The sequence below is a fragment of the Salvelinus fontinalis genome, chromosome 41 (assembly GCF_029448725.1).
Source record: "Salvelinus fontinalis isolate EN_2023a chromosome 41, ASM2944872v1, whole genome shotgun sequence".
NCBI lineage: Eukaryota > Metazoa > Chordata > Actinopteri > Salmoniformes > Salmonidae > Salvelinus > Salvelinus fontinalis.
In genome coordinates this window covers 22,844,059-22,867,517 of record NC_074705.1, presented here as the reverse complement: position 1 = coordinate 22,867,517, position 23,459 = coordinate 22,844,059, and the positions used below count along the sequence as shown (strand labels likewise).

Below are 23,459 nucleotides of genomic sequence, written 5' to 3'. Positions count from 1 at the left end.
AATGACAGGTGAAAGATTTTTTTATGTAGGTTCCTCCTTGCATACAGGGCATAATAATTCAAAAAAACATTTATTTGTCCTTTTCTTAAAGTATAATTTTACAGTGTGGTGTGTTTGTAGAGTGCTCCAAGGCAGATGGGGGGGGGGGGGGGTAATAACCATCCATGCATGTTTCACAGAAAAAAATTACTTTTGAATTATTCAAACAAAATAAGAAGGCAGATCTGATCCTGAAATAACACTTTACACAAAGAAAATGCCAAAATGAAAAAAAAATAAAACTATCTGTAAGACCTTGCAGTCTAAAAAAAAAATGGAAGAAGTGAGAGGAGAGATGACCTGTAGTGCTTTAGGGCAGGGCCTGGAAGGATGACATCAGTCCATACAGCATTCTAACCACACCCCCTCATTAGGTTCTAATCTAGAACCATCCACAGTCTTGTCCTCTCAGGAGGTTTCCGGGTTGCCCCTTTTTTCTACCCAGTATGCTTTTTGTTTGGGGGACGGAGAGACTGTTTCCCTCCTCACTTTGCTCTTCCACAGCTTGTCTGTATAGGCCACAGTTTTAGCAGACATTCTGTGTCTAATCCATTGCCGTTTCAACCCAGTCCCTTGGGGCAATGCCATTTACTGTTGGCAAATCCACTCAACGAGATATTGTTTTGTCACTGTCACGTATGTCCTGATGTTTTTTTGTTGTTGCATGCATTAGGTATTTACAATGTACCATAGATGAAACATGAAACCGCTACAATGTAAAGATTGCATTTTCCATGTATTCTTGGGAGTGGGCACACTGCTGTACAGACAAAAACAACAACTTCAAAGTGTGAACTGTAGCTCCAGAATTCAAAATCACACCATGGCCAAAACTATTGTTAGCAAAAACAGTTCAGGGAAGATGGAGCTCAAAACAGTCATTATCAAAGTGTTAAAAAAAAAGAAAAAAAAAGAATTGGACCAAAAAATTCCTCTTCAATTACTTTCTACTTCCTTTCAAATCAGCAAAAACAACATCTAGGAAATTCAAATAAAATAGTCTACGATTCTTCATATCAAGGGCTTCTTTTTTTGCAGGGATTTTGCTCATTTCAGACAATTCTCCTAGTAAAACAAAAAATAATTTACAACAAACCACACATTCATGTTACCAACTGAAACACAGCCATCTACTTTCGTTGCAGATAGAATCCTAAAAGAACAATCAGAAACGTTGGGCAAGTCAGTTAGCTTGCTTACCAGCAGTTACTGTAGATCATGACCCTGCTTTAGAATGCTTCATCTGTTATTTTCAACAGACAGACATTTGTAAGACTGTAGCTGTGTTCAAGTAGGACAAAACGTGGAAGTGAAAAAAGTAAGAAAACCAAGCAGTTATTTTCACTTCAAGTGAGCAGAGATTAAACAAGCCTTCACTCACCCTGCCATTGTCAACTGGTGCACACAGGGTGATATTGGTTTTAATTCTTTATTCAACATGTCCTCACTGCGAGAGGCGTTTGAAACCTACTATAGTATAGTGGTGGAATAGATGACTGCATCAACCAAGACCCGGTCAGCCAGTGAAAGGCCAAACCTCACCTCCATGCATTGACTACAAAGCAGAGAAAATGAGAGAAACGCTTATTCTTTTCCCCATTTGATTTGACGTTGGTCTTCCTTTTCAGTTTTGAAGTCACATACTAGGGGCCAATCCAGGACAGCCTTGCTGCATCATTGCTGTAGGTTGGGAGGGAGGTCGAGGGAAGGAAGGTTTTAACGATTCCAAAACATTAACATACTATGTACCCCTTCCCTTCACCATTTTGTTTCACTTCCTGTACACACATTGCACACATCATTGTCTTCCATCTCAAAGTTTCTCAAAAACACTGTACACAACCCTGCAGAGATATGTTTTTTTTCTCTGTCAGCAGTGACGTGTCTCCATGGGGCAGAGAGAAAGAGAAGGTCGAGACTCTTCCAACTCAAAGTTCTAGAAATCATAGAATTCCAATTCTACGATAGAAACAGAAACAACTTGAAGAGCTTAATTGGCCCGATCCAGAGGGCAAGAGTCAAGGGTCACAGGTGACAAAGAAGACGCTGTTCCTCCTGGAGAGAAGAGAGCGCTCCGGCCTGGGTCTAGTCTTAAATCGACTGTTTGATCAACCAATCAATAAACTGGGTGTCTTGAAGGTATTGAGTGATATTAGTGTGCAAAAAGATTTGGTGAGGTGAGTTGCAGGTTAAGGGGGTTTGGTTGCCCTCGTGTCGTGTTGTTACTCTTTTGTCGTCTGGACAGCGGGCGGGGGCGCCACAGGCCCCACCTCCTCTGTGGTGCTCTCCCAGCTCTCCTGTGCTCTCTGTGGGGGCCGCTGGGGCGTGTTCATGTGCTGGGCAGCCGGGCCCGTATAGGGCTGGGCGTGGGGGTGGTTGTTCTGCTGCAGAGAGACATGGAAACAGGGAGAAAGAGGTGTCAGCATTCAATATGAGCATTCTGTCAATTCTGGAGCAGTGCCATAAAATGTGTGTGTGTTACCTGCTGAAACTGCGTGGCAGGAGCAGGGTTATGAGGGTACAGCGCTGTGTCCTCGGGAGGGGAGGAGTCGTGATCTTCTGTTGCCTCCTGATCATCTGGCTCCTGAAAGAAATACAGACAATGGAATCAGCCAAGGAGAGCTCTGTTACATTACCACACACACCGACAAAACATGCAAACACCCATCCCACGCGCACACACCTTCCGTACCTCCTCGGGGCAAAGTTCGCAGGCCTTGGCCAGGGTCATGCGTGCGGAATGCGAGCGCTCCAGGAAGTACCCGTTGGAGGTCTCGTTGCTCTGGACGGGGGGAGACCAGTTGTTGTAGGTGTACTGGGGATTCCCTGTGTAGGGCCTTCTCTCCAGCTCGTCCCCCAGCCACTCCACCGCCCACGTCCACTTACGCTTCAGGTCCCCGTTACTCTGGGAGCACAACAGAGAGAGACGAATAGAACTGTGTTAACATTAGAACTATTCAAGATATCCAGACACAAACATACTGTACATATCTAAAACACCATTCTAAAATGACTGATCTGGTAGGCAGAGAGGAGAGAGAGGTGACTACTATATCATATTTAGTCTACTACTGTCATGGTTTACCTGTAGTATCTGGTAGGCCACCGTACAGTTGCTGAACAGGGCCACCATGCACTTGATACACTGGTAGGCCCGTTTCTGGTAGTGGTTCTTAGAGCGCTGAATGGTGTCAAACAGGCCGTCCCTGTCGTCTGGTATACCCTTCAGCACGTTGTGGATCCTGTGGGTCTGCCAGGAGTCCTCTATCAGCAGTATCTGCAGCAGCAGGTCCAGGTAAGGCCTCAGCTCGTACGTGTAGGAGTACGCCACCTAGGGGTCGAGACAGGTAGACGGGTGAGGGAAACAAAAACGCCACGCGTGAGTGAGAGTCGTCAGTGTCAACCCCTTTACCTGCCAGAGCAGCTCAGACAGCACGGTAGAGGAGAACTGGGGGTTTTCCCAGCAGCTGAAGCGCAGCAGCTTGACAGTCTCCTCAGAGTTGCTGCAGTCCTCGATGATCTTCTTCACGTAGCTGGTCCTAACGAAGAGGATCTCTGACACCAGCTGTTGCAGGGGCATGATGGGGGTGGTCAGGTTGGCGTCTCCGTACGGGTTGGCCAGGGCCGGGTTACCTAGAGGACAGTGAGATACATTTATATTTGGACACTTCGCTTTATTCTAAGAACGCAAATAAGAGTAAAGAAACAGGAGAGAGAGAATGACAGACAGTGAACCCGAGAGAGAGAGAATGGAACCACTAGAGAATGAATGAAACGCAGAGAGATAGAGAGAACGAGAGCGAAAGAAAGGAGAGCAGAAGAGACAGCAACCACAAGGCGGTGACAGAGAGAGTAAAACATACCATTGATGGAGGACTGCATGCGTGTGGAGACATCACAGCAGCGCAGTAGCTGGGAGACCACAGCGTAGAGCTTGGTCAGTTCTGCATACTGGTACTTTATGGGAGGGCCAGGCCCCTCGTCTAGAGCCACCAGCATGAAGGTAGCAGGGACACTCAGCTTCAACAACTGGGTCTTCTCTGCCAGACCTGGGGAGAGGAAGAGAAACCATAATTTATTCCAGCAAGAAACAAAGCAACAGCGTTTCTCCTGCACACGCACGTCATCTTACCCAGGTTGGCGTACATAACGAAGAGGTTGAAGAACTGCTGCAGGTGTCGGCCGTGCTCTGACACCTCTCTCCTGAGCAGGTTCAACACAGCCCTCAACAGGTGATCACTCAGACTCAGGTTATCACAGCCCTGATGCAGGAGGTCAAAGGTTACAGGTCATTTTTTAAATTTACCCATGCACCCCCCGTCGGCCAAATATATATATTTTTTTACAGCTTTTCTGCTACATATATGTACACACATTTAGCATCCATGGGACTTTTATATAAAGCAGTCACCTAACAATAATACATTACCAACCATAAACTCTTTAATCCCGCCCCTCAGCCACTCCCACCTGTCACCATAGACCACCCTCGTTTGGTTTCCATCTGTCATATATTTTTCAATTGTGCTGTGATGTTTTACATAATTGTTTAACCTTTCTAAAATGTATAGTATCCACAGGTTGTGAGCTAAAGATGAAAACCTTTCCTTCGAGTATTATATTATTTAGTGACTACGGCTTTCCAAATTGCCCAACACTGCTATTTGTAAGGTTCATTTTAATGGCACGTTATGATTTTTTAACCATTCCTTGAACCTGTGACCAGAAACAAGCTACATTGTGGCAATACCAGAATAAATGATCTATTGATTCTGTCTCTTCGCAGCAAAATCTACAGAGCTGAGATTATTATATGCCCCACATATAAATATATATATATAGCATTCTGTTGGTGGCAAGAATTGTATATAATTTAAATTGAAAAACAATAAGTGTTGAATCAAGTGTCATTTTTTGTACCATGGAATCGGTACATCGAAAATCTCTTTCCATTTATTTACATCCTGTATGGCACAGCTGTCAACATTTTTGTCCTGAAATGAAACTGGTATATTTTTCTATTTATGCCAGTTCCTCTCAGTCAATTTGTATCTTTAATATATGGCAGGCAAACAAGTTCCCTACCTTCTCCCTTTTCCACTCGCCTCCTCCATTTGTGTGGTAGTGCTGCAATCAGGTGGTTGTAAACTTGGATTGAGCAGATAATACCATATATTTGCGATAGCTGCATATGTGACATAACTCTTCCGTTTCTAAATCATAATATCATTCATAAATACCTTCATTTTTTTTTTCATGAAGAGTGTTTTTTTATTTTATTCATCAGTACATTCGAGTTTAACCATAACATTTGTTCCATCTTTTCTGGAGGATAAAACTGAAATTGTAACCAGCTTCGTATGGCTTGTTTATCAAAGGGCAATACTTTAAACAAAATTTCATTTTCAAGTCATCAAAAATGAGAATTTGTAATTTGTATAAAGGCATAAAGTAAATTTTTTAACAAAGGATGAGCCTTTATCTACTGGAGAACCATTTTGGGTTTAAGTAGAACTTATACATAAGTGAAGCTTTTAGTGAGCGGTTTAAAGCGTTAATATTTAATCATTTTAGCCCCCCAAAGTGATATTCATTATATAAATAGGTATGTTTAATTTTGTCTGGCTTAGCATTCCAAATAAAATGAAATATTTTTTGCTCATATGATTTTTAAAAACAAGTCGTCTGGAGTAGGCAGTGCCATTAGTAAGTAAACTGTGATAGGACCAAAGAGTTAATCAATGTGATTTTTCCATAAATAGACAAGTATTTACCTCTACATGGTTGCAGTATCTTATCTATTTTTGCTAACTTTCTGTTGAAATTGATTGTGGTAAATGAATTGATATTTTTTGAGATGCGAATACCAAGTATGGTCATTAGTATTACATCACACCACACACACCTTCTCTACTCTTTCCCTCCATCTCTCACTCTCTCCTTTTCTCCCTCCGTACCTGTGTGGACCCCTCAGGGGAGCTGGCGGGGGCGGGGCATGGTCCGTCTGCCAGGGAGAAGTGTGCGATGAAGACGATGAGTTTGGCGAAGGCTCCCCGGACCTCGGCACTGGGACACTCCAGCAGGTACTCAGAGAATCGCGTGGGGTACGCAAACAGAACGTTGTGGGCAAACCAGCAGCGGACGTTCTTACTGTGGCGTAGCAGGATGCACAGGGCGTCATACCTGAAAGCGGGAGAGAAGGTGGGGGAGGGAGGAGAGTAGACAGAAAGAGGGAAAAGAAGGAGAGACGAGGGAAAGAGAGTTACAAGGCTGTCTTGCAATTTAAAGAAAGCACACTTTGTCCCTCTCACAGACAACCCACTCACCAGTCACCGGCGGGCCCCCGGACTACTTTTTTGGTGTGGAACCCGGTGCTGAAGAGGAACCTAGCTGCTAGCTGGATGCTGATCATGGCTATCTCCTCTGCCTCTGGCAGCAGGTGGTCCTGACCCGGGGGAGGGTTGAGGTAGACACTGTTGCAGGTCAGCAGCTTCTTGACGAACTGGAAGTACTCCAAGCTGTACTGCATGCGGCTGTGCATGAACTGGACATTCTGCTTCCTCACACTGCATTCAATGGCCCCCGGCATCGTCACCTGGGAGAGGGGGAATTCATTAGTATGGTTATGAGCATTACATCATTATACACATAAACAGACTCATTCACACCCACAGGTTCTCACCTCTGCACTTTATCACAAACAAATACACACTATCACACACAGACAGTCCTGATCCCCACCTGTCGTGGTGTAGTGGGAGACACAGTCAGCTCTGAGATGCACCTGGCCAGCTCTCCGTCTGCCTCCACTGCGGCCCCTCCCCCTGCCGTGTCCATCCTCTCATAGAACAGGATGTAGGCGTTCCACCATCTCTTCTGCCTCCTGTAGGACATCTTCTTCATCATGTGGTCAAACACCTCTCCCATGTACTCCCCCCCGAAGCACTGGCTCTTCATCTCCTCGTCGTCGTCCATCTTGCACTCCGTCACGTCGCCGTCGTCAAACTTGTACCAGCGCTCCTTCTGCCCGCTGTCGGCGCTCCCGCTGGCGCCGCAGTCTCGCTGGCTGATATAGGAGTAGTAGTGGCCGCCACTGGCCTGGCCCGAATGCACCAGCACCCCCACCAGGCGGTACTTAGAACTGCAGCCTGGTGGGTCGGGTTCTGATGGTTTGTTCTGCATGATCATCTGAGAGGGAAAGGAGGAAGGAGGAGTGACTGAGTAGAGACAATGTTTGGACTAATGATGAATCGACTAATGATGAGTTTCCTTGCCAATGCTGCTTCTGTTTACTCTTTCGGGGTTCAGGCCATGGTTTCTGTTTAGAATTTTGTGAAACATTTATAGAGCTCTAATACACAAATCAAATTTGATATTAAAGTAATCTACCTGGCTCTCCGGGTTGCCGTCGTCTCCCTCTAGTTTGGCCACCCCGGCCACAGTGTAGGGCTCCATGTCCAGCTCCCTGGGGAACTCAAAGTAGTCGTTGAACTTGATGGCACACTCCCTCTCCCAGTCGTAGTCAAACCTCTTTAGCTGGATGGCCAGCACTGGAGGAAGCTTCTTTATCAGCAGACGCTTCACTGTGTCCACCTGTAGTGGATGAAACAGAACAATAAGAAATATCATCCTAAAGTATGAAAACAAAGGACTGAGTACTCAACAGGAATGATGGAGGACAGGAGAAGAGTGAGGTACCTTCTTGTTACACTTCTCACAGTGGTATGCGTTGGCTCCCTCCAGCAGGTCTCCTTTGACGTACTGCTCCATAGAGTCCAGCAGGTTCTGGTGGTTCCTGATGTCCACGTTCAACGTGGTGAATGACTCCTCACACTCATACCTGGGAACAAGATGGTGGAACAGTTTCACTTATTATATTTCATGCCTGTGATAACTGAGAACTATGTGGTGCCATTTTGTGTCACTAACCACGTTTCCATCCACATTTCTGAGAGTAGTCATACCGTATATATACACATGATTTTTTTTTTATTGATCACGACAGCTAGTTTCAGTACAATTTTATAAATGGCGACACAGCTAATTTGTTCGTTCAACATGGTGGGATCTTTGTTAAAAATGTATTATGCGAGAAATAGCGGTGGAAACTCTTTTATGCGCAAACAGTTGCATAATAATCATCCTATGGAAGTAAACTTGGAGTCATGCGATGACACGGTGTGGGGTCCTCCCACTACGGTTCAGGAAACCATGCAGTTTATTAGGCTACAGATTAAAGGTGATGAGCTTGAAGCTCCTTTCCATTAAATATCATGGGTCTTATTCTGGTGACATGTTGATCAATACATGACTGCTGTTTGACAAATAAATAAAGAATCTGTCTTCTCCAGAATAATGTCATCATGTAGACTAGCCGACCCACACTTACTCAGAGCTGTTAGCTAGAGCACACATGTCAAGACCAGAGTAGGCACATTGTCTACTTAACACAACAGTTTTTGTGACAAAACTATTGGTCGAGTGGAAAATCCAATGGAAACACATTGAACTTCAGATTTTTATTCGTTACATGAGAAGTTGTGCGAAAAAGTAAATTGTGTGTGCACTATGTCATCACACACCGATTTTTTCCAAACAAGTCCATTTGGTGGAAATACCACAATGGTGGGAAAATGCACATATTTTTTGTTTATGCAGGTTTTAGAATATTCGCATAATAAAAATCTGGAGGATGAGTGGTCGTTCATTTGGTTCCACCAGTGTTAGTAAGTGGATAAAAATCACTCACCTGTGTGGACAGTCACGGCAGATTTTCTGGTCGGCAAAGGAGCCTCCCAGCACCTTGCTGAGCATGGAGGGGTGGCCCATGGCCTTCAGAGCCTCATCCAGACTGTCCACTAAAGAGTTGAAGAACTCCAGGGCATCGTGCTGCTCTCGCAGATTCACCGGCTCACCCCATAACCTACAGGAGAGAGAACGATAGAGATAGCTCTTAGTCTTCCAAGACCGTTTGTGTGAAATTGGTTTCAAAATAAACAGCTTGTAATCTGTATACCACTACATTCCTTGACATTTCATTGTTTTACCTCAGCCTGCTATCGTTAGCTCACCTGAACTGTTTCCAGAAGCCTCGGGGTACGTAGTACTGCAGTCGGGAGGAGGCCAGGTGACCAAAGATGACCTGTAGGTGGCGCAGCACCCCGATGTTGTACTCCTTCCTGTCCTCCGACTTACTCAGCGAGGGCTTGTCGTCAAACTGGTGTTGGTAGGCGAACACCTCGTCCCGCGCCGTTCCGTCGGCATTAGTCTGAGGAAGGAAAGTAACAATACACCGGATGGATTATTTAAGTTCAAAATGTACATCTTGGTTCCTCTACACAACATCCATAAACACTCGGTAATATGAGGGATTTAATTTCTCTAGTCCCTTAGCTCTATACCAAGGGTTGGGGCTGCCATAAAAAGCATCTCAGATAGTAGCTTTAAGCAAGTAATTTTGCAATTATTCAATCTGAAGAGTGCATACAGTTTCGATTGATTCCCAGTCAGTCCAATCACCTCGTTCTCTTGCTTCTCGTCCCCGGACAGTTCATCGTCCACGTCGGTGCCGGTGCCCTCCACGGCCAGGACGCCGTTACGGATGGGCGGGATCATGTAGAGCTGCTGGATGACAGAGTTCATGTAGCAGGTGGCCCCCGCGTTCTTCAGCCCCACAAAGCCTTTGGTGGGCCGCGGGCCCACTGGGGGCAGGTATTCCCACTCTGTCAGAGCCTCACAACCTGAGACAGGGAGAGTGAGTTGTTCAACGTTTATCCATTCCACATATATGATCAACACAACAATGAATATCAGAAAAACATTTATAATTCATTGAGGTACAATTTACCAGTACAGATAGAGGAATATGTGAGATAAATAATAATTAGGAATTAAGATCACAGATTAAGTGACTGTAGTACATGTCTGTGAGTGTATAGTTGGTGTACCTAGGTAGTACATATCTGTGAGTGTATAGCTGGTGTACCTAGGTAGTACATATCTATGAGTGCATAGTTGATGTACCTAGGTAGTACATATCTATGAGTGTATAGTTGGTGTACCTAGGTAGTACATAACTATGAGTGTATAGTTGGTGAACCTAGGTAGTACATATCTATGAGTGTATAGTTGGTGTACCTAGGTAGTACATATCTATGAATGTATAGTTGGTGTACCTAGGTAGTACATATCTGTGAGTGTATCAACAATCTGATTGAGGTTCCGGACACAGCCGACCGGCAGAGCCACCAGCAACTCGAAGCCAGCGTTGATGGAGGCGGGGCTGCTACAGACAGGGATGGCCTGCTCCGTAGGGAACTCCCCACTCTTCACGTACTGCAGGTACACGTTAGACGCCGGGAAGATGAAGTCATCTATCAACTCCTGGAGAAAGAGTGGGGTGAATTAGCAAAATTGACAAAGCATCATCCTATGGTGGCTTGTCCTGTGACTATATTGAGTGGACTATTTGGCAACCATACTGGATTTCATAAACAACATAATGACCCACCTTTATGAGGTTGGCCCCGCCCTTCTCACAGCCAATGTAGTACTTCTTCTCTGGTGTCTGGAAGGCCAGCAGCTCCTTGGTGACCCCCAGGTGACCTTCTAGAATGGTCTCCTCCACCCCTGTCTCTCCTGTCAGCTTCACCTCATCCTAATGGTAAAAACACCAAACTGCCATTTAGAGGTAATATTTCTGAGAGATATGAAAGCCCATCTTAGGTCTTCTCTAAACTACACCATATTAAACTGCATTTCATTTTCTAACAATGAAAATAATTCTCTTGTCCAATACCCTGATCTTCTTGAGCCAGTCGATCTCGTTGTTGAGCAGCGCCTCAGCGTTGGGCAGGTTGATGTTGCTGTTGTAGGCGTAGTTCAGCAGGTGCCTCAGCAGCGTAAAGTAGTCCCCTGCGTGCTTCGCCCTCTCCTTCGCCGTGCTCTGGAGGAGAGAGGAAGGATATGGGTTACAACAACAATGGGTCCCAATGGAGTGGGGTGAAGAGTTTCAGTGTGTTACATTTCCTCCTCTAATGATGAAGGCTGGGATTGAGAGATGGTAAACTGATCCGAGGTCTGTCCTTGAGGCCAACTTCTACCCAGAGGCCGAAGAATGACTATTGTGTCAGTAGGGGAGAGTGAGGAGATGGAAGGATACTCACCCCTAAGACGGTGAAGAGGAGGGTGATGAAGAAGAGGAGGGGTCTGTGTCCCATACAGCACCTAGTGGCCATGAGGAAGAACTGCTCCTGAGCCATCTGACGAACTGACCTGGGGACAGACAGGAAGATGACAACAGGTTAATTTCACTGTCAAAAGGTGCTTTTGACATCGTCTGATGACAGTTTTATATTGGCTTGTTTTTGTGAGATTAAGTTTGAACACCAAGAGGCGGTTTCCCCGACACAGATTATGCCTAGTCCTATACTAAACTCAATGGAGAATCCATTGAAAATGCTTTTCAGTCCAGGATTAGTCTGTGTCCAGGAAATGCCCTGAATGAACGGATACACAACACAGACATAGATTAACAGCCAGATGCAGACATACTTGCTGTGGCAGTGCAGTAGCAGGTCTATGATGTAAGTCTGCCAGGCCTTCTCCTTACTGAGAGTGTCCAGAGCGGTGGGCAGCAGGGCAAAACACAGGGTCATGATCTCCAGTGCCTCACAGCACACCATCTCATCCTCCCCGTCCGGCTCCTTACCCGCGTTCATCTGTAGAGGTGAACACACACCGCTGTGAGTTTATAGAAGACGCAGAAACTCTCCATACAAACCCCTAGAAGTATGCAATACCCAACTTAAAAACCAAGCACACACCATCTCAGTTTAGGAAGGGTTTTACCTTCTCATAGATCTGACTGATCTCTTCATTAGAGCTGAAGACCAGCTGTACCGTGCCACAGCCTGAAGCCCAAACGATCTTCTGCACCGCCCGGATCACACAGAGGTCTGGGATGTACTTGGATGCTTGGAAGAAGTTCTGGGAGTTCGGGGGCAGTGACTGCCAAAACAAGTGAGCAGACGTTTACGGTCTTACTCTTTTTGACTAGCCGTTGTTACCCGGTTGAACGCATGTGTAAGCACTCGTCTCAATAGATAATGCCGTCTCACCTCGTCAGAGATCTGTTGGGCCAGTCGTATGGCCACGTTGCGGAGCATGCACTCAGAGGCGGGGTTGGGGATATTCTGTAGAGCACTCTGGAGGACCAAGGCCTGGTCGTGGGTCGCCTGGTTGATCTGGAGAGGAACAAAAACAGAAGACAGTGGATTAAGAACCCCAGTCATATTCAAGCTCATTCAAATACACAGTGAAGGTATGTTTGGGGTGATCATGGTCTGTCCATTCAGGTCTGGTAACAAGGGTCCTGCTACTCTCATTGTTCTCCACTCATCTAAGCTGTAGTAATACAAGGTTTTCCCCGTATTTACAGAGGTAATATAACGGCAATACAATAACGTTATTTACTGGTGATGCGGGGCTGGTCCCCTCCACTACGGGCTGGCAGGCCTCAGCCACAGCTTTGACGTGTCCGAACCCCACGGCGGTCAGCAGCAGCTTAGCAATCTTCAGGGCATTGAGGTATGCCCCCCGCCGCGTCTCCATGTCGGCCGACGGCAGGAAGTTGTTCCTGGTGAGCATGCTCAGTACGAGCGGGAGGCCGCCGCTTTTCAGGAAGTTGTACTGGAAGTCGCTGGCGTCCTCACCGAGGGTGCCGCTAGCCGGCATCAGCAACGCATACACCACCTGGGGAATCAATCCAATCAATGAAACGTGGCAGGAGGATGTGAAGAGGGTAAGGGGTAATGAATCGATCACGTAAACCACCACACACACAGTGGTGTGTGTTACCAACCTCAGTGAGGTAGAGGACTTGTGAGGGCGAGGGGCCAAAGAAGCGAGAGTCCAGTGTGGGGCTCAGGCTGTTCTCTCCCAGCTTGGCATGATCCAGACAGATAGCGCGCAGGTTCTCCACGGTACCATTGTCTACACACAGCTCAACCAGAACATTAGTCAGTCAGGACAAATCATTTCAAACCACAGTAAGAGAGAGAGACGCAGAGGAAGGATGAGAGATGCTGTTTCGGAGCCACAGAAGGACAGCAAGCCATAATGAGAAAGAATGAGAGCGTGAGAGAGAAAGACAGTGTACCTGGAGGCATAAGCTTCATGAGGAGCCTGGCTCCGTCTCGCAGCAGAGGCATGTTGAGGGTACAGCCCAGGTCTGCGACCTGCCACAGGAACGAGATGTAGCGCAGGTGGAGGGACATGATCTACAGAGAGGAAGACGTTACTCAGGAGAAGACGACACATTTTACATTTCTCACGTGAGAAAAGGTGTGTGTGTCTTACCACTCCAGGTAGGCAGCCCTCCACCTCTGGGTTGGGTCCTTCGCTGAAGTGGTTGCCGTGGTTACTGGGCGAGCCGGTGGAGGAGTCCGAAGAGCTGTCAGGACTGGAGGGCACGGTGGCACTCACCTGGGTCAGCTTGGCTGTGATCAACTACACACACAAACAATAAACCAATTTGAACCAAACGCTAACAGATATACTGTGCTTTCATCATCTAATCCTAGTAGATTAGTGATTCCAGGACGGAATCAAATTGTATTTAAACACATCGGAACTAAGCCCTAATTCAAAACCAGTGCATGGGCCATTGATTACGAAATGACTAGCTCACTGCTTTGTCCTTGAGGTTGAGCTGTCCAATCAGCTTCCTGTCATCCGCCGGGTCGACGACCTCCCCGCCAATGAAGAGCTCTATCTTGGTGTGCGTGGCGTTGGCCTTGATGCGTGTGAGGATGCCGCGGCGCACCGAGCCGATGGTGTCATTAGTGTGAGACCAGATGTCCAGGTCATCCACCTGACGACCCTGGTTAGGGAAACGCACAATCAACGTGATGTGCTTCCCCCGGAACGCCCTGAGAGAGAAAGAGAGGGATTGGTCAGTCAAAATGTTGGCACTGAGACTGACAAACTAAGTTGGACCTCGCTTTCACAAGTGTGTGTTGGTTTGAGTCTGTGTGTGTGAGCCTCTCCCCTACCTGGACATGGGAAGTATGGACCTCTCCTCGTGGTAGTCGCTGTCACACTCGTTGATGTACTCCTTGAGCACGGTGAGCACGCGAACCATGCGGATGGCCTCCTGCCGGGCACAGTTGATGCTGTCCTTGTCCCCGTCCAGGACACACAGCGTGTCGTACGACGCCTTCAGACGGTCAAAACACAACTGGATGAAGTCCTCGTGGATCTCCACCTGGTTGACCTGCAGCTTGGGCCCCAGGTTGGTGTAGATCTCCTTCAGCAGGTCGATGGCTCGGCTGGCGATGTCATCAGTACCCTGGATCACCACCTGGTAGAACAATGAAAAGCTGTTTTGTGCACTCTCCTCCTCCAGGGTTAATCCAGGAACCAGATTGTTGTCTATAAAAGCTTATAACAGCGATAAAAGGAGTTTTAACTCAAATGCCTCCCAAGGTAGTCCAGTCCTATGAGCTCCAGGTTTTACAGTATGTTCAGAAAGCTTTATAACATTGATGCGCTTTTTAAAACACTCACCCTCCACAGGTAGTCCAGTCCTATGAGCTCCAGGTCATCCATCATGTAGGCTCTGCGTTTGGCCACTAGTTTGCCCTCGCGGCAGTTGACGGCCTTGAAGAACCTCTCGAAGCACTTCATGCCGTTCTCCGTGAGCAGGGACGGGTCCAGCTGCAGAACATTGTTCTCAAAGAAGTCCTTGTTGATGTCCGGATCCAGGTCTGGCTCATCTCCCATTAGCTTAGAGTACCTAGAGTTGGAAAAGACAGTATAAAGACATTATAAAGGCTCATACTTGCTTATAACAAATTATAAAGTATGCTCCAACAGGCTTTAAGTGAAGTGCTACCAATAACATTTGAACTAACCTGGAATAATTCAAAAGGGAAATCATATTTCATATAATATACAAAACTGGTCTAAACAAATGTGTACGTACCATTTGAAGCACGCCTCCCGGTCACACAGGAAGACGGCGCTCTCAGCCAGACACCTCCAGATCTGCTTGGCCTGAGGAGCACATAGCCACAACTGTCCGTCCTTCAACAGGAACCTGGAGAACAAGATGGTTCAAAGCAGTTAGACACTAACAGAGGACTCAGAATGGCCACTTTTATTCCCACAGACGGAGAAATGCCTCGCCGCCCAGAAAAGCAGTCAAGGGTCATTGTTTTCATCCTGAGATACCTGTAGACAGCTGCCTGGCTTACCTCAGGAAGTTGAGCCTCTCCTGGACCTCCTGAACATGACTGTAGCGACTGCCCACTCTGACCGTCTGAGGGTCAAAGTCTGCGTGTTCAGCTTTGGAGAACGGTCTCATGGTCTCCATGTAGGCAGACAGGTTCTCAGCCACCAGAGTGACCAGGGCATGGTTGTGCTGCAGCTGGTTGATCAGGTCATGACGATAGAACACATGAGGACTCCTCTGGGTCTGACTGTATGAGGAAGAGGAAAGGGAAGGAGAAAAGTGTAATATTTCATCACAAGCTATGACTCAATGGGAAAAGGAGATGAGAGCGAGAGAGAAAGGCAGAGAGACAGGGAGGTGGAGAGTCTTTCGTTACCTGAGGTTCTGAGGAGCTTCCCCAAACAGGCTGCAGATCTCTCTGATCTGCTTCAGGGCAGGTATGACCCACTTGTCGTTGGTGCGCAGCTCCTCGATGAAGCGGTCTATCCACTGGATCTTCTGGGTGTCTCTGTCCTGTTGGAACACACAGAAGCACAGAGCAGGGTCCTAGTCATTAGGGACCATCGTAGCAAAACATTTTGCAACAGAAAACAAAAAAACAAGAGATTCTCATTTGACAAGGTTAGGTAGAACGTCCCAGTTTCAGTCTGTTTTCTTTCGTTTGGTGCCTAATGAATACAACCCAGTAGCAGTAAGAGTAGTTTTACCTGAGAGCAGCTGTAGTCTAGTATCTTGATGTGTGCGCTGAGGGCCTGGTCCATGATGTCCACGGGGACGTCATCACTGTGAGCCAGGTTCCACAGCAGGTTGAGCACCTTGTGGGCCATCACTCCATCCTTATCGTCCTCCGCCAGACGACGGATCAGCTCCAGCAGCTTCTCACGCTGCTTCTTACTCGCATTTGTCCAACTCTCCTTGAAGCAATCAAAGAGATGGTCGAGCTGCTCTGGAGAGAAGTCCCAGGCCAGTTTAGCCAGAAGGTCATGGACGTTCTTCACTATGGCTTCGTGCTTACCAGCCTGACATAGAAACAGACACGGAAGACACTTAGGCATGGTTCTAAAAACAACCCCTTCCTTCTTAAAGGAAAAGGTCTCTCTTGCAAAATATATATTTTTCACAAATGAGAATAACCTGTATAGGTTCAATGAATAGGAAGTACATTACAATTCAAAATGGAGCCACCCCCATATTGCTAAGACCCATTTTCCCATGACACGTTTAACTCAGTACCTGCGCTGCCCAGATGTTGTCCAGGTCCTGCATGGTGAGGGCTTTCTCCTTGATGACGAAGCGGAGTATCTTCTCTAGTTTCTCTACGTACTGAGGCTGGTGGAGGCTGTCCCTCAGCACGATGGACAGGATGTGGTTCTGCTGGATCCACTCCTGAGAGAAAGGGAGAGAAAGACAAACGTCAGGCATAGATTTGCATTCCTGTGGAGAAATTCCATGTCCAATTTGACTGACGGAAATTGAACTGGAATTGACTATAAAACTCTGATGAGCAATTTAAAAGCGCTATACAAATCCAGTCCATTATCATTCATAAGGAGTAACTGTTAGGGGCTAGGTGACTCACCGCCATGCGTTCTGCCGTCAGCCACTCCTCCTCCTCGGGGTTGCCATGCCGATGCGTGTAGTAGGACACACTGGAGATGACCTTGTTGACCTCATTCAGGGCATTCATCTTGCCGTTGAACGAGGAAATCTGCAATAACCTGGGGACCAATCAACAAATGAAAAGCTTATCGAAAAGGAAAATTCCACCCAAAAGCTATCTTTTGGTATTTGTTTCATTAGTCCATTGTTGACATAGTCCCAAAATGTTTTGCATGTCAGAAAAATACCAGCTGTATTTTGAAAGTTATACATCTTGGGAAAAAAATGTGCATGTCAGCAAACAAGTTTGGGACTATGTCAATAATGGACTAATGAAAGAAATACCAAAACATATTTTTTGGGCAGAGTTTTCCCTTAATAATAAAACAGCAGTTGACTGTCCAAAACACTCATCATACGAGGTTGCTCAAGGAATCTCACCTAAGGATCATTTTCAACCTAAATATCTCCAAGTTCTTGACGGTCTCCTCCTGACCGGGCACCCTGGAGGCCAGGTTCTTCAGGGACTTGATGATCATGGACAGGGCATCGTTCTTGGCCTCGTTCTTGGCCTCCTTCTTCAGCTCCTCGTCCGTCAGGTTCTCCAGGAACTGAGGAACCATCTCGATCACTGGCAGGAAGTACTTCTTCACTGTGTGCAAGGTCAGGAACTCATAGCACTGGCCAAATGGCCTGGAGGGAAGACATACACGGGTTAAGACACGCACACGTCCCTTACAAGTCCCTTACATTGGTCCATCTGCGTTAACATACTTGATGAGGGCAGCGATGATCTGTACGTTGAGTGCCTGTCCGCTCATGAAGCGGTCGTGTAGAGTCTGAAACCCGTTCAGTGTGCCAAACTTATTAATCAGGTCCACCAACCAGCCCTGAGAGAGAGAGAGGGAGAGATAGAGAGAGAACAATGAATGGCCAATCACTGGCAACAGCTTTATTCATTTTGAAAACTTAGACATACTGTATCAAGCGAGAAATCCTGAGTGAGCGAGGGTGAGTTGGGGCCTACCTTGGGTGAGCGAGGGTCAGGTGGGCGGGCGAAGAGCTCGTCGTCAGCCAGCGTGGCCCCGGCGGGGATGGTCTCAGAGGGCCGCGTGCCGTTGTAGATGTGGAACTTGCAGTGGGGGTTGGTGGCTGTGGCCAGTAGCTCGAGTAAGGGGAACCAGTCCTGAGGAAGCTTGGTCACACACAGCTCCACCAGCCGGTGTGTGTTGGTGATGATACACCTCTGTGAAGGGGAGGACAATCAGCTGCAGTTCAAGCAGGAAGTGCAAGTGTGCGCGCACACACACACAACACACACACACACACAAGGTCCTTACATGGATCTCAAACTTCCACCCGCTGACAGCCTCGTCTGTGAGGATCTTAGTGAAGGAGATGGTCAGGCCATCCCTAAAAAACCTCTGGCACGCCTCACACTTCACATCAAGCCCTGCAGAAAGAGGCAACGATTAAAGGCAGAAAACAAAGAGAGATCAATAGATCTTTTGAGATCAATCAAAAAAAAAAAAAAATGTCCTAAATGGATGTATATTGTATACAATGATGGACACACCTTTTTTACATAAGTCTATAGCAGCTTCAAGTAGAACTTCTAATTCCCCCTTTGGCAGGACTGGGACTACCCATCGGGGCCTGTTGATCATGTCGTCCAGCTTGGCCAGGTCAGTGTGAGGGAAGGCAGGCTCCTCCTCCTCCAGAGCAGGGGCAGAGTCTCCTTGGCCCTGCTCCTCATCCGCCGCCGGGGGGCTCACAGGAGACGGCTCCGTGGACGACGGGTTGGGGGACACCGTCTGCAACGCGCACACACATTAATACCAAGCATACTACAGACGCTGATTAAAAGAGATGAACGCTAGTCGGGAACACACACACACACAGTAGGGAAGGTAGGTAATTAGCCTTGGAACTTCACAGGAAGCCCAAAGTCAAACAAACACAATTCATAGAGCGTGAGGGACTAAATTCATAAAAAAAAACATTAGATTATAAATAAAGCTTATTCAATTATGTGACAGTAATTAGACTTTCATCAGTGATCCTGTCCACAGCTCAGAAACACTTTTAAATTACAAAGAGCTTCTCTCATTGGAGAGCAGCCAGCTGTGGCCTCAACATGACTCATGCTGTTTCATTCTAAAGATGAACTCCTACTACTGTCCTATGCTCCTCATGGGGCGATGGGCCTAAGTCAGTAAGTAGTAAAGCATATGGCATTGCAGATCGCTCCATATTAGTCAGTCAACTTTACGCAGACATACAGTTGATATGCGGGTAACCTTGTTCACTGATAATTGGGGAACTATCCACAGACAGACACACGTCAACCCCTCACCCACCTGGGCCTGTGTGGGTGGGGGCTGGCTCTGAGAATCAGCGGGTGCCTGGCCCTGGCTATCATTGCCCCCCACGGGGGAGCCACGGGTGGTGACCGTCATGATCGACACGGGGCAGATCTTGGCAGTCTTGTCCACTTTAGGAGGCCCTGGCCTGGGGGGGAATCACTGCGTGCGCCTGGGTAGGGAAGGAGAACCAGAGGCCGGCTGAGAGGGAATGCTCCGGCTGCTGAGGCTCAGGGCGGGTTGCAGAGACCATCGCAGAACCTGTGGGACAGAGACAGGGGGAGAGAGATCTAGAATGGTTGATGCCCAATTTTTCCCATGCATTTGGGACTGAGGCATGTGCATTTCAGCTAATCTGTGTACAATGTAGGTAACATCACATGGTCAACTTCAGACCACTCTTGAGGTGTAAAAATAGCTGAGAAATAACACAGGTGCATCCAAAGGCCATGATTCCATAGTATGTTTGCAAGACAGGAGTCTTCAACTAAGCAAGACCAATTCAAATGACTCTCACTCTGCCACTATCTGGGTCTAGACATTAAAATGTTAATACGCATGCTTGACAACGGGGTGGAATTATTACATAGACACACACTCTAGCTCCAATACCGACAGACAGAACCGCCCCACTACCATCACCTCTCCTATTTCCAGTTGCAGACAGCACAGGACTATCAACCATACACCACACTGGCCTATTAATAGTCTCTGTCGAACTGGTTCAGAGATATCTAGACTGTGCAAGACAGTATACAGCTACTGACAAACTGTTGATTGGTCACACAGAGCACGACCCTACCCTAACCCTACCCCAACTAACTGCAGCTCCTAGGTTACTCACGTCTCACTACAGCAAAACATGCATGGGATATTGAGGTTTCAAGATATCACCTGGATATATTAGCCAAGCCTAATACAATAACTAAACAAGAACAATTGAACAAGGAGAACAAGCCATTGTGCGCTTACTGACAAATAATGTATTCTTAATAATTGCCCAAAATGATTAATAATACCATATTGGATTGAATTCAGGCCTTCTATGCTTGGCTGCCATTGCCACTGACATAAAGTTGCGGTAGTCCAACAACGTGTCCCAGTACTGTAACAGTGTTTCCCAACTCCAGTCCTCCATTAGCCCCAACAGCACACATTTTTGTTGGAGCCCCAGACAAGCACAACTGATTCAACTTGTCAACTAATCATCAAGCCCTCAATGAGTTGAATCAGGGGTTTTTGTCCAGGCCTATAAGAAAAATGGGTGATGTTGGGGGGTACTGGAAGACTGAAGTTGGGAAACACTGAACTATAACATAAGTGAGTCTGTGTAGAATATTGACCTTACACAACAGCAGAGTGACAAAGCAAAACATCTTAAATCAGTATGAGTCAGGATGGAAGAGATAGCCTAACAACAGTTTTAGGGCCTGAGGCTCCTTCAATCCACTCAAGTGCCTATGAGGTAACATTAAGATTAGGGGCTAGGGTTTCTGGGTAGGAAAGGTCTGTGTGTCTAGTTGTGAGACACTGGAAGTCTTGAGACACATTAAGACAGTCTCCAGCTGAGTTACGATCCTCTGGGCTCAGTTTACAGGTTTATTATTGGCTGTCTTCAGTTTCCTGTCTTCAGATGTATCTGCTTCCATCTAATGGAAGAGGTTAATATTAGGGAAGGGGAATCTGATCCTAGATCTGTGGTTTGGGCCGACTTCTACCTCAAGCATCATCAGGCAAGCCGGCAGGAGTAGGCTACATTTGACAGCTACAGTGTGAATGGAAGTTGACAAGCCAATCGGAATCAATGACCCAAGGAACAAGAACGGTTGAGGAACCAATCAGAAAAAGAAGAAACCTTGAGTCTTGAGAAAGCACCTGACCGGGCCATAAACCAGGGTTTCTCCAACCTTCTCCTCAGCACCCCCAGACGTTCCACATTCGTGTTCTAACCATAAACTGGCACATCTGATTTAATTAGTCAAAGGCTTTATGATTAGTTGAATAACTGAATCAGTGGTCCAAGTTTAGGGTTAAAACTAAAATGTGAAAACTTCTGGGGCGGTTGAGAAACACTGGTTTTCAGCTTGCTGAAAATATATTAATTCCAGCTGGCACAGCTGCCATGGCAGTGTGTATACACAGCTAGTATGCGACAAGTATTCAGGTCATCATGGTCATGGCTTAGTTTTGCTGACTTGAGTAAAACTTGAAGTGAGCATAGCTAGGTCAAGACTGAGGAAACACAGACCTTTCAGGTGGAATGAAGTCATTTGTATCTGGAAATGCACAAAGTAAGCATATTACCAGGCTTAAAAATCAGAAACAATGACTTATATTGACAATGCCTTGCTTGCAAATAACTCTAATCTAATCTTTGTCAACAGATCCATTGCCAGCCCCCACCTTGGCTAGTCTCAAAAACCGACACTAGGCAGAGGCAACTAGGGTCAGGTTGTCAAGACTACCCTTGGCTACACCTTCAGTTTCAGTTCTGGAGACAGTTAGATGCAGACAGACATGTAAAGCCATTTCTTGTGACAGCCTTTGATTTACAATGAGCTTGGCACAAAGGAAAACATTATGTAACGACAAATGACAAGGTTGCTTGCATGATGTGTGTGAATAAAGATGTACTTGGTCCTAGGCTTGTTAATCATTCTTGTCACGATCCTCTATCCTCACCAGAACCTATCTCTGTGAGGACACGTCACTGAGTAACATTGTGCAGTTAACTAATTAAATCAAGTTATTTGGGTAATGGAGTATAAGGAAAACTTGATTTAGTTACAGCAAACAACTCAATCTCAAAATAAGTGTCACTGTCACATTGTATGACGTATATTAGATATGAGAGACCGCTAACTAGCCAGCATCAGCCAACAACTATCTAACGTAGCTAACTACACTTGCTAGATTGAAATATTTGGCTAATACTACGCAAAAAAATGCGAAAGTAACCAGCCTGCAAACACGGCCTGGAACACGGGTAATTGATGTGAAAAATAACTTACTTATTACAACAGGAGTCTGGACGATAACTAAGGCATAACGTTATACAAGGCCCGTAACGTTAGCTAGCTAGCTACTGACAAGCATTGCAAGGGCCTTCTCCTTACTCAACATCGGTAGTAGCGCTAACGTGCTAGCTAGCTAGTTAAAAACGTTAGCTAATGGCGCTGCCTCCACTGTCGCCGGGGCCACAACAATCAACAGTCTGTGTACATTGGTAGGTTGTTGATCAAACACCAGCCCATATGTCAACACCACTAATCCAAGAAGTTAGCCAACATCTTGTTTGGTTGAGACTGACCTTGAACTAGCTATGTGGAAACCGTTATATTTCAAAATCCAAACAATTAACAGGTTGGTATGGGAAACGTCAGCCATTTTGCCACAGACAAAAATAATAGCTAACTTAACTAGCCAACGTTACATACAGAAACAAACCGGCATTTCAGCATTCATTCTGTCGATGTCAGGCACCTTGCTTGCTATTACTCTCCCCTCTTTATCCAATGAAAAGCATATGTGCAACGTTACACCTTGTAGCTAGACAGCTATAACGTTTCATTGTTAATGATTACTCAGAAATGTTATCTAGCTATACCAGCCAGTTAGCACCATTGTTGCTAGCTACCCAATGTTACTTACCCCAAAATTTGATGCAACTTCCTTGAGTTGACTTGTCCTGTCTATGAATCTTTCTATTCTGTGTTTTGCTAAGTGTCAACGTGTGTTACGTAATATTGTCATGCATGCATCCAGATCTGATAATATGATCTCTCTTCCTTGCTTATTTTTTTGTCTGCACTTGGGTGTTTTTCCTGCGTCACCATCAACCCCCCCTCTACTGTAGTCTAGCACAGTTTTCCCAGCCAGTCCGTGGTAAGCGCAGCTGACGGAGGCCGTGTTCGAGAGGATCAAAACCGTCATGTATCATGGGTAAGTTGTGAATAGCTGACTGATCTACAAATAATAATGAGCAATTATTTCCGAATTAAAGTTCCTTGTAGATCAGTCAGTCGGTAGTCGCCTGCACTGTCAGCGCCAATGTCGAACAAGCCCATTAGGGTAACGTTTTACAATTAAAGTGATAGTTCACTTCACATTTAGTTTGTCAAAAAGGTGCATTCTGAAACTATTCACACCCCTTGACTTCTCCCAAATTTTGTTGTGTTACAGCCTGAATTTAAAATGTATTAAATTGAGATTTTTGTGTCACT

The 23,459-nt window shown here is 46.3% G+C and overlaps 1 protein-coding gene across 2 annotated transcripts; it reads right to left on the bottom strand.

The window, feature by feature from the left end:
• Positions 1 to 2: 2 nt before the first annotated feature.
• Positions 3 to 23,108, bottom strand: LOC129840623 (probable ubiquitin carboxyl-terminal hydrolase FAF-X). 2 transcript variants are annotated; one of them, XM_055908631.1, is made up of 42 exons: positions 22,888 to 23,108; positions 19,234 to 19,497; positions 18,450 to 18,687; positions 18,214 to 18,326; positions 17,901 to 18,119; positions 17,648 to 17,763; positions 17,315 to 17,566; positions 16,854 to 16,992; positions 16,508 to 16,660; positions 15,982 to 16,293; positions 15,651 to 15,787; positions 15,297 to 15,521; positions 15,026 to 15,139; positions 14,608 to 14,836; positions 14,094 to 14,401; positions 13,730 to 13,970; positions 13,399 to 13,548; positions 13,199 to 13,319; positions 12,902 to 13,032; positions 12,514 to 12,792; positions 12,159 to 12,284; positions 11,890 to 12,048; positions 11,593 to 11,759; positions 11,205 to 11,313; positions 10,838 to 10,984; positions 10,550 to 10,696; positions 10,215 to 10,422; positions 9,559 to 9,779; positions 9,111 to 9,307; positions 8,789 to 8,962; positions 7,738 to 7,879; positions 7,429 to 7,632; positions 6,781 to 7,227; positions 6,366 to 6,634; positions 5,997 to 6,222; positions 4,172 to 4,301; positions 3,903 to 4,088; positions 3,452 to 3,672; positions 3,125 to 3,370; positions 2,723 to 2,944; positions 2,522 to 2,623; positions 3 to 2,423 (listed from the first exon to the last, which is right to left on the bottom strand). In XM_055908631.1, the coding sequence occupies exons 2-42, from the start codon at positions 19,330 to 19,332 to the stop codon at positions 2,262 to 2,264; spliced, it is 7,788 nt and encodes a 2,595-aa protein (XP_055764606.1). In that variant the 5' UTR covers positions 19,333 to 19,497; positions 22,888 to 23,108; the 3' UTR covers positions 3 to 2,261. The 2 variants fall into 2 exon arrangements, with proteins under 2 accessions (XP_055764606.1, XP_055764607.1); XM_055908632.1 differs by having other exon boundaries at positions 2,732 to 2,944.
• Between the last annotated feature and the right edge of the window lie 351 nt (positions 23,109 to 23,459).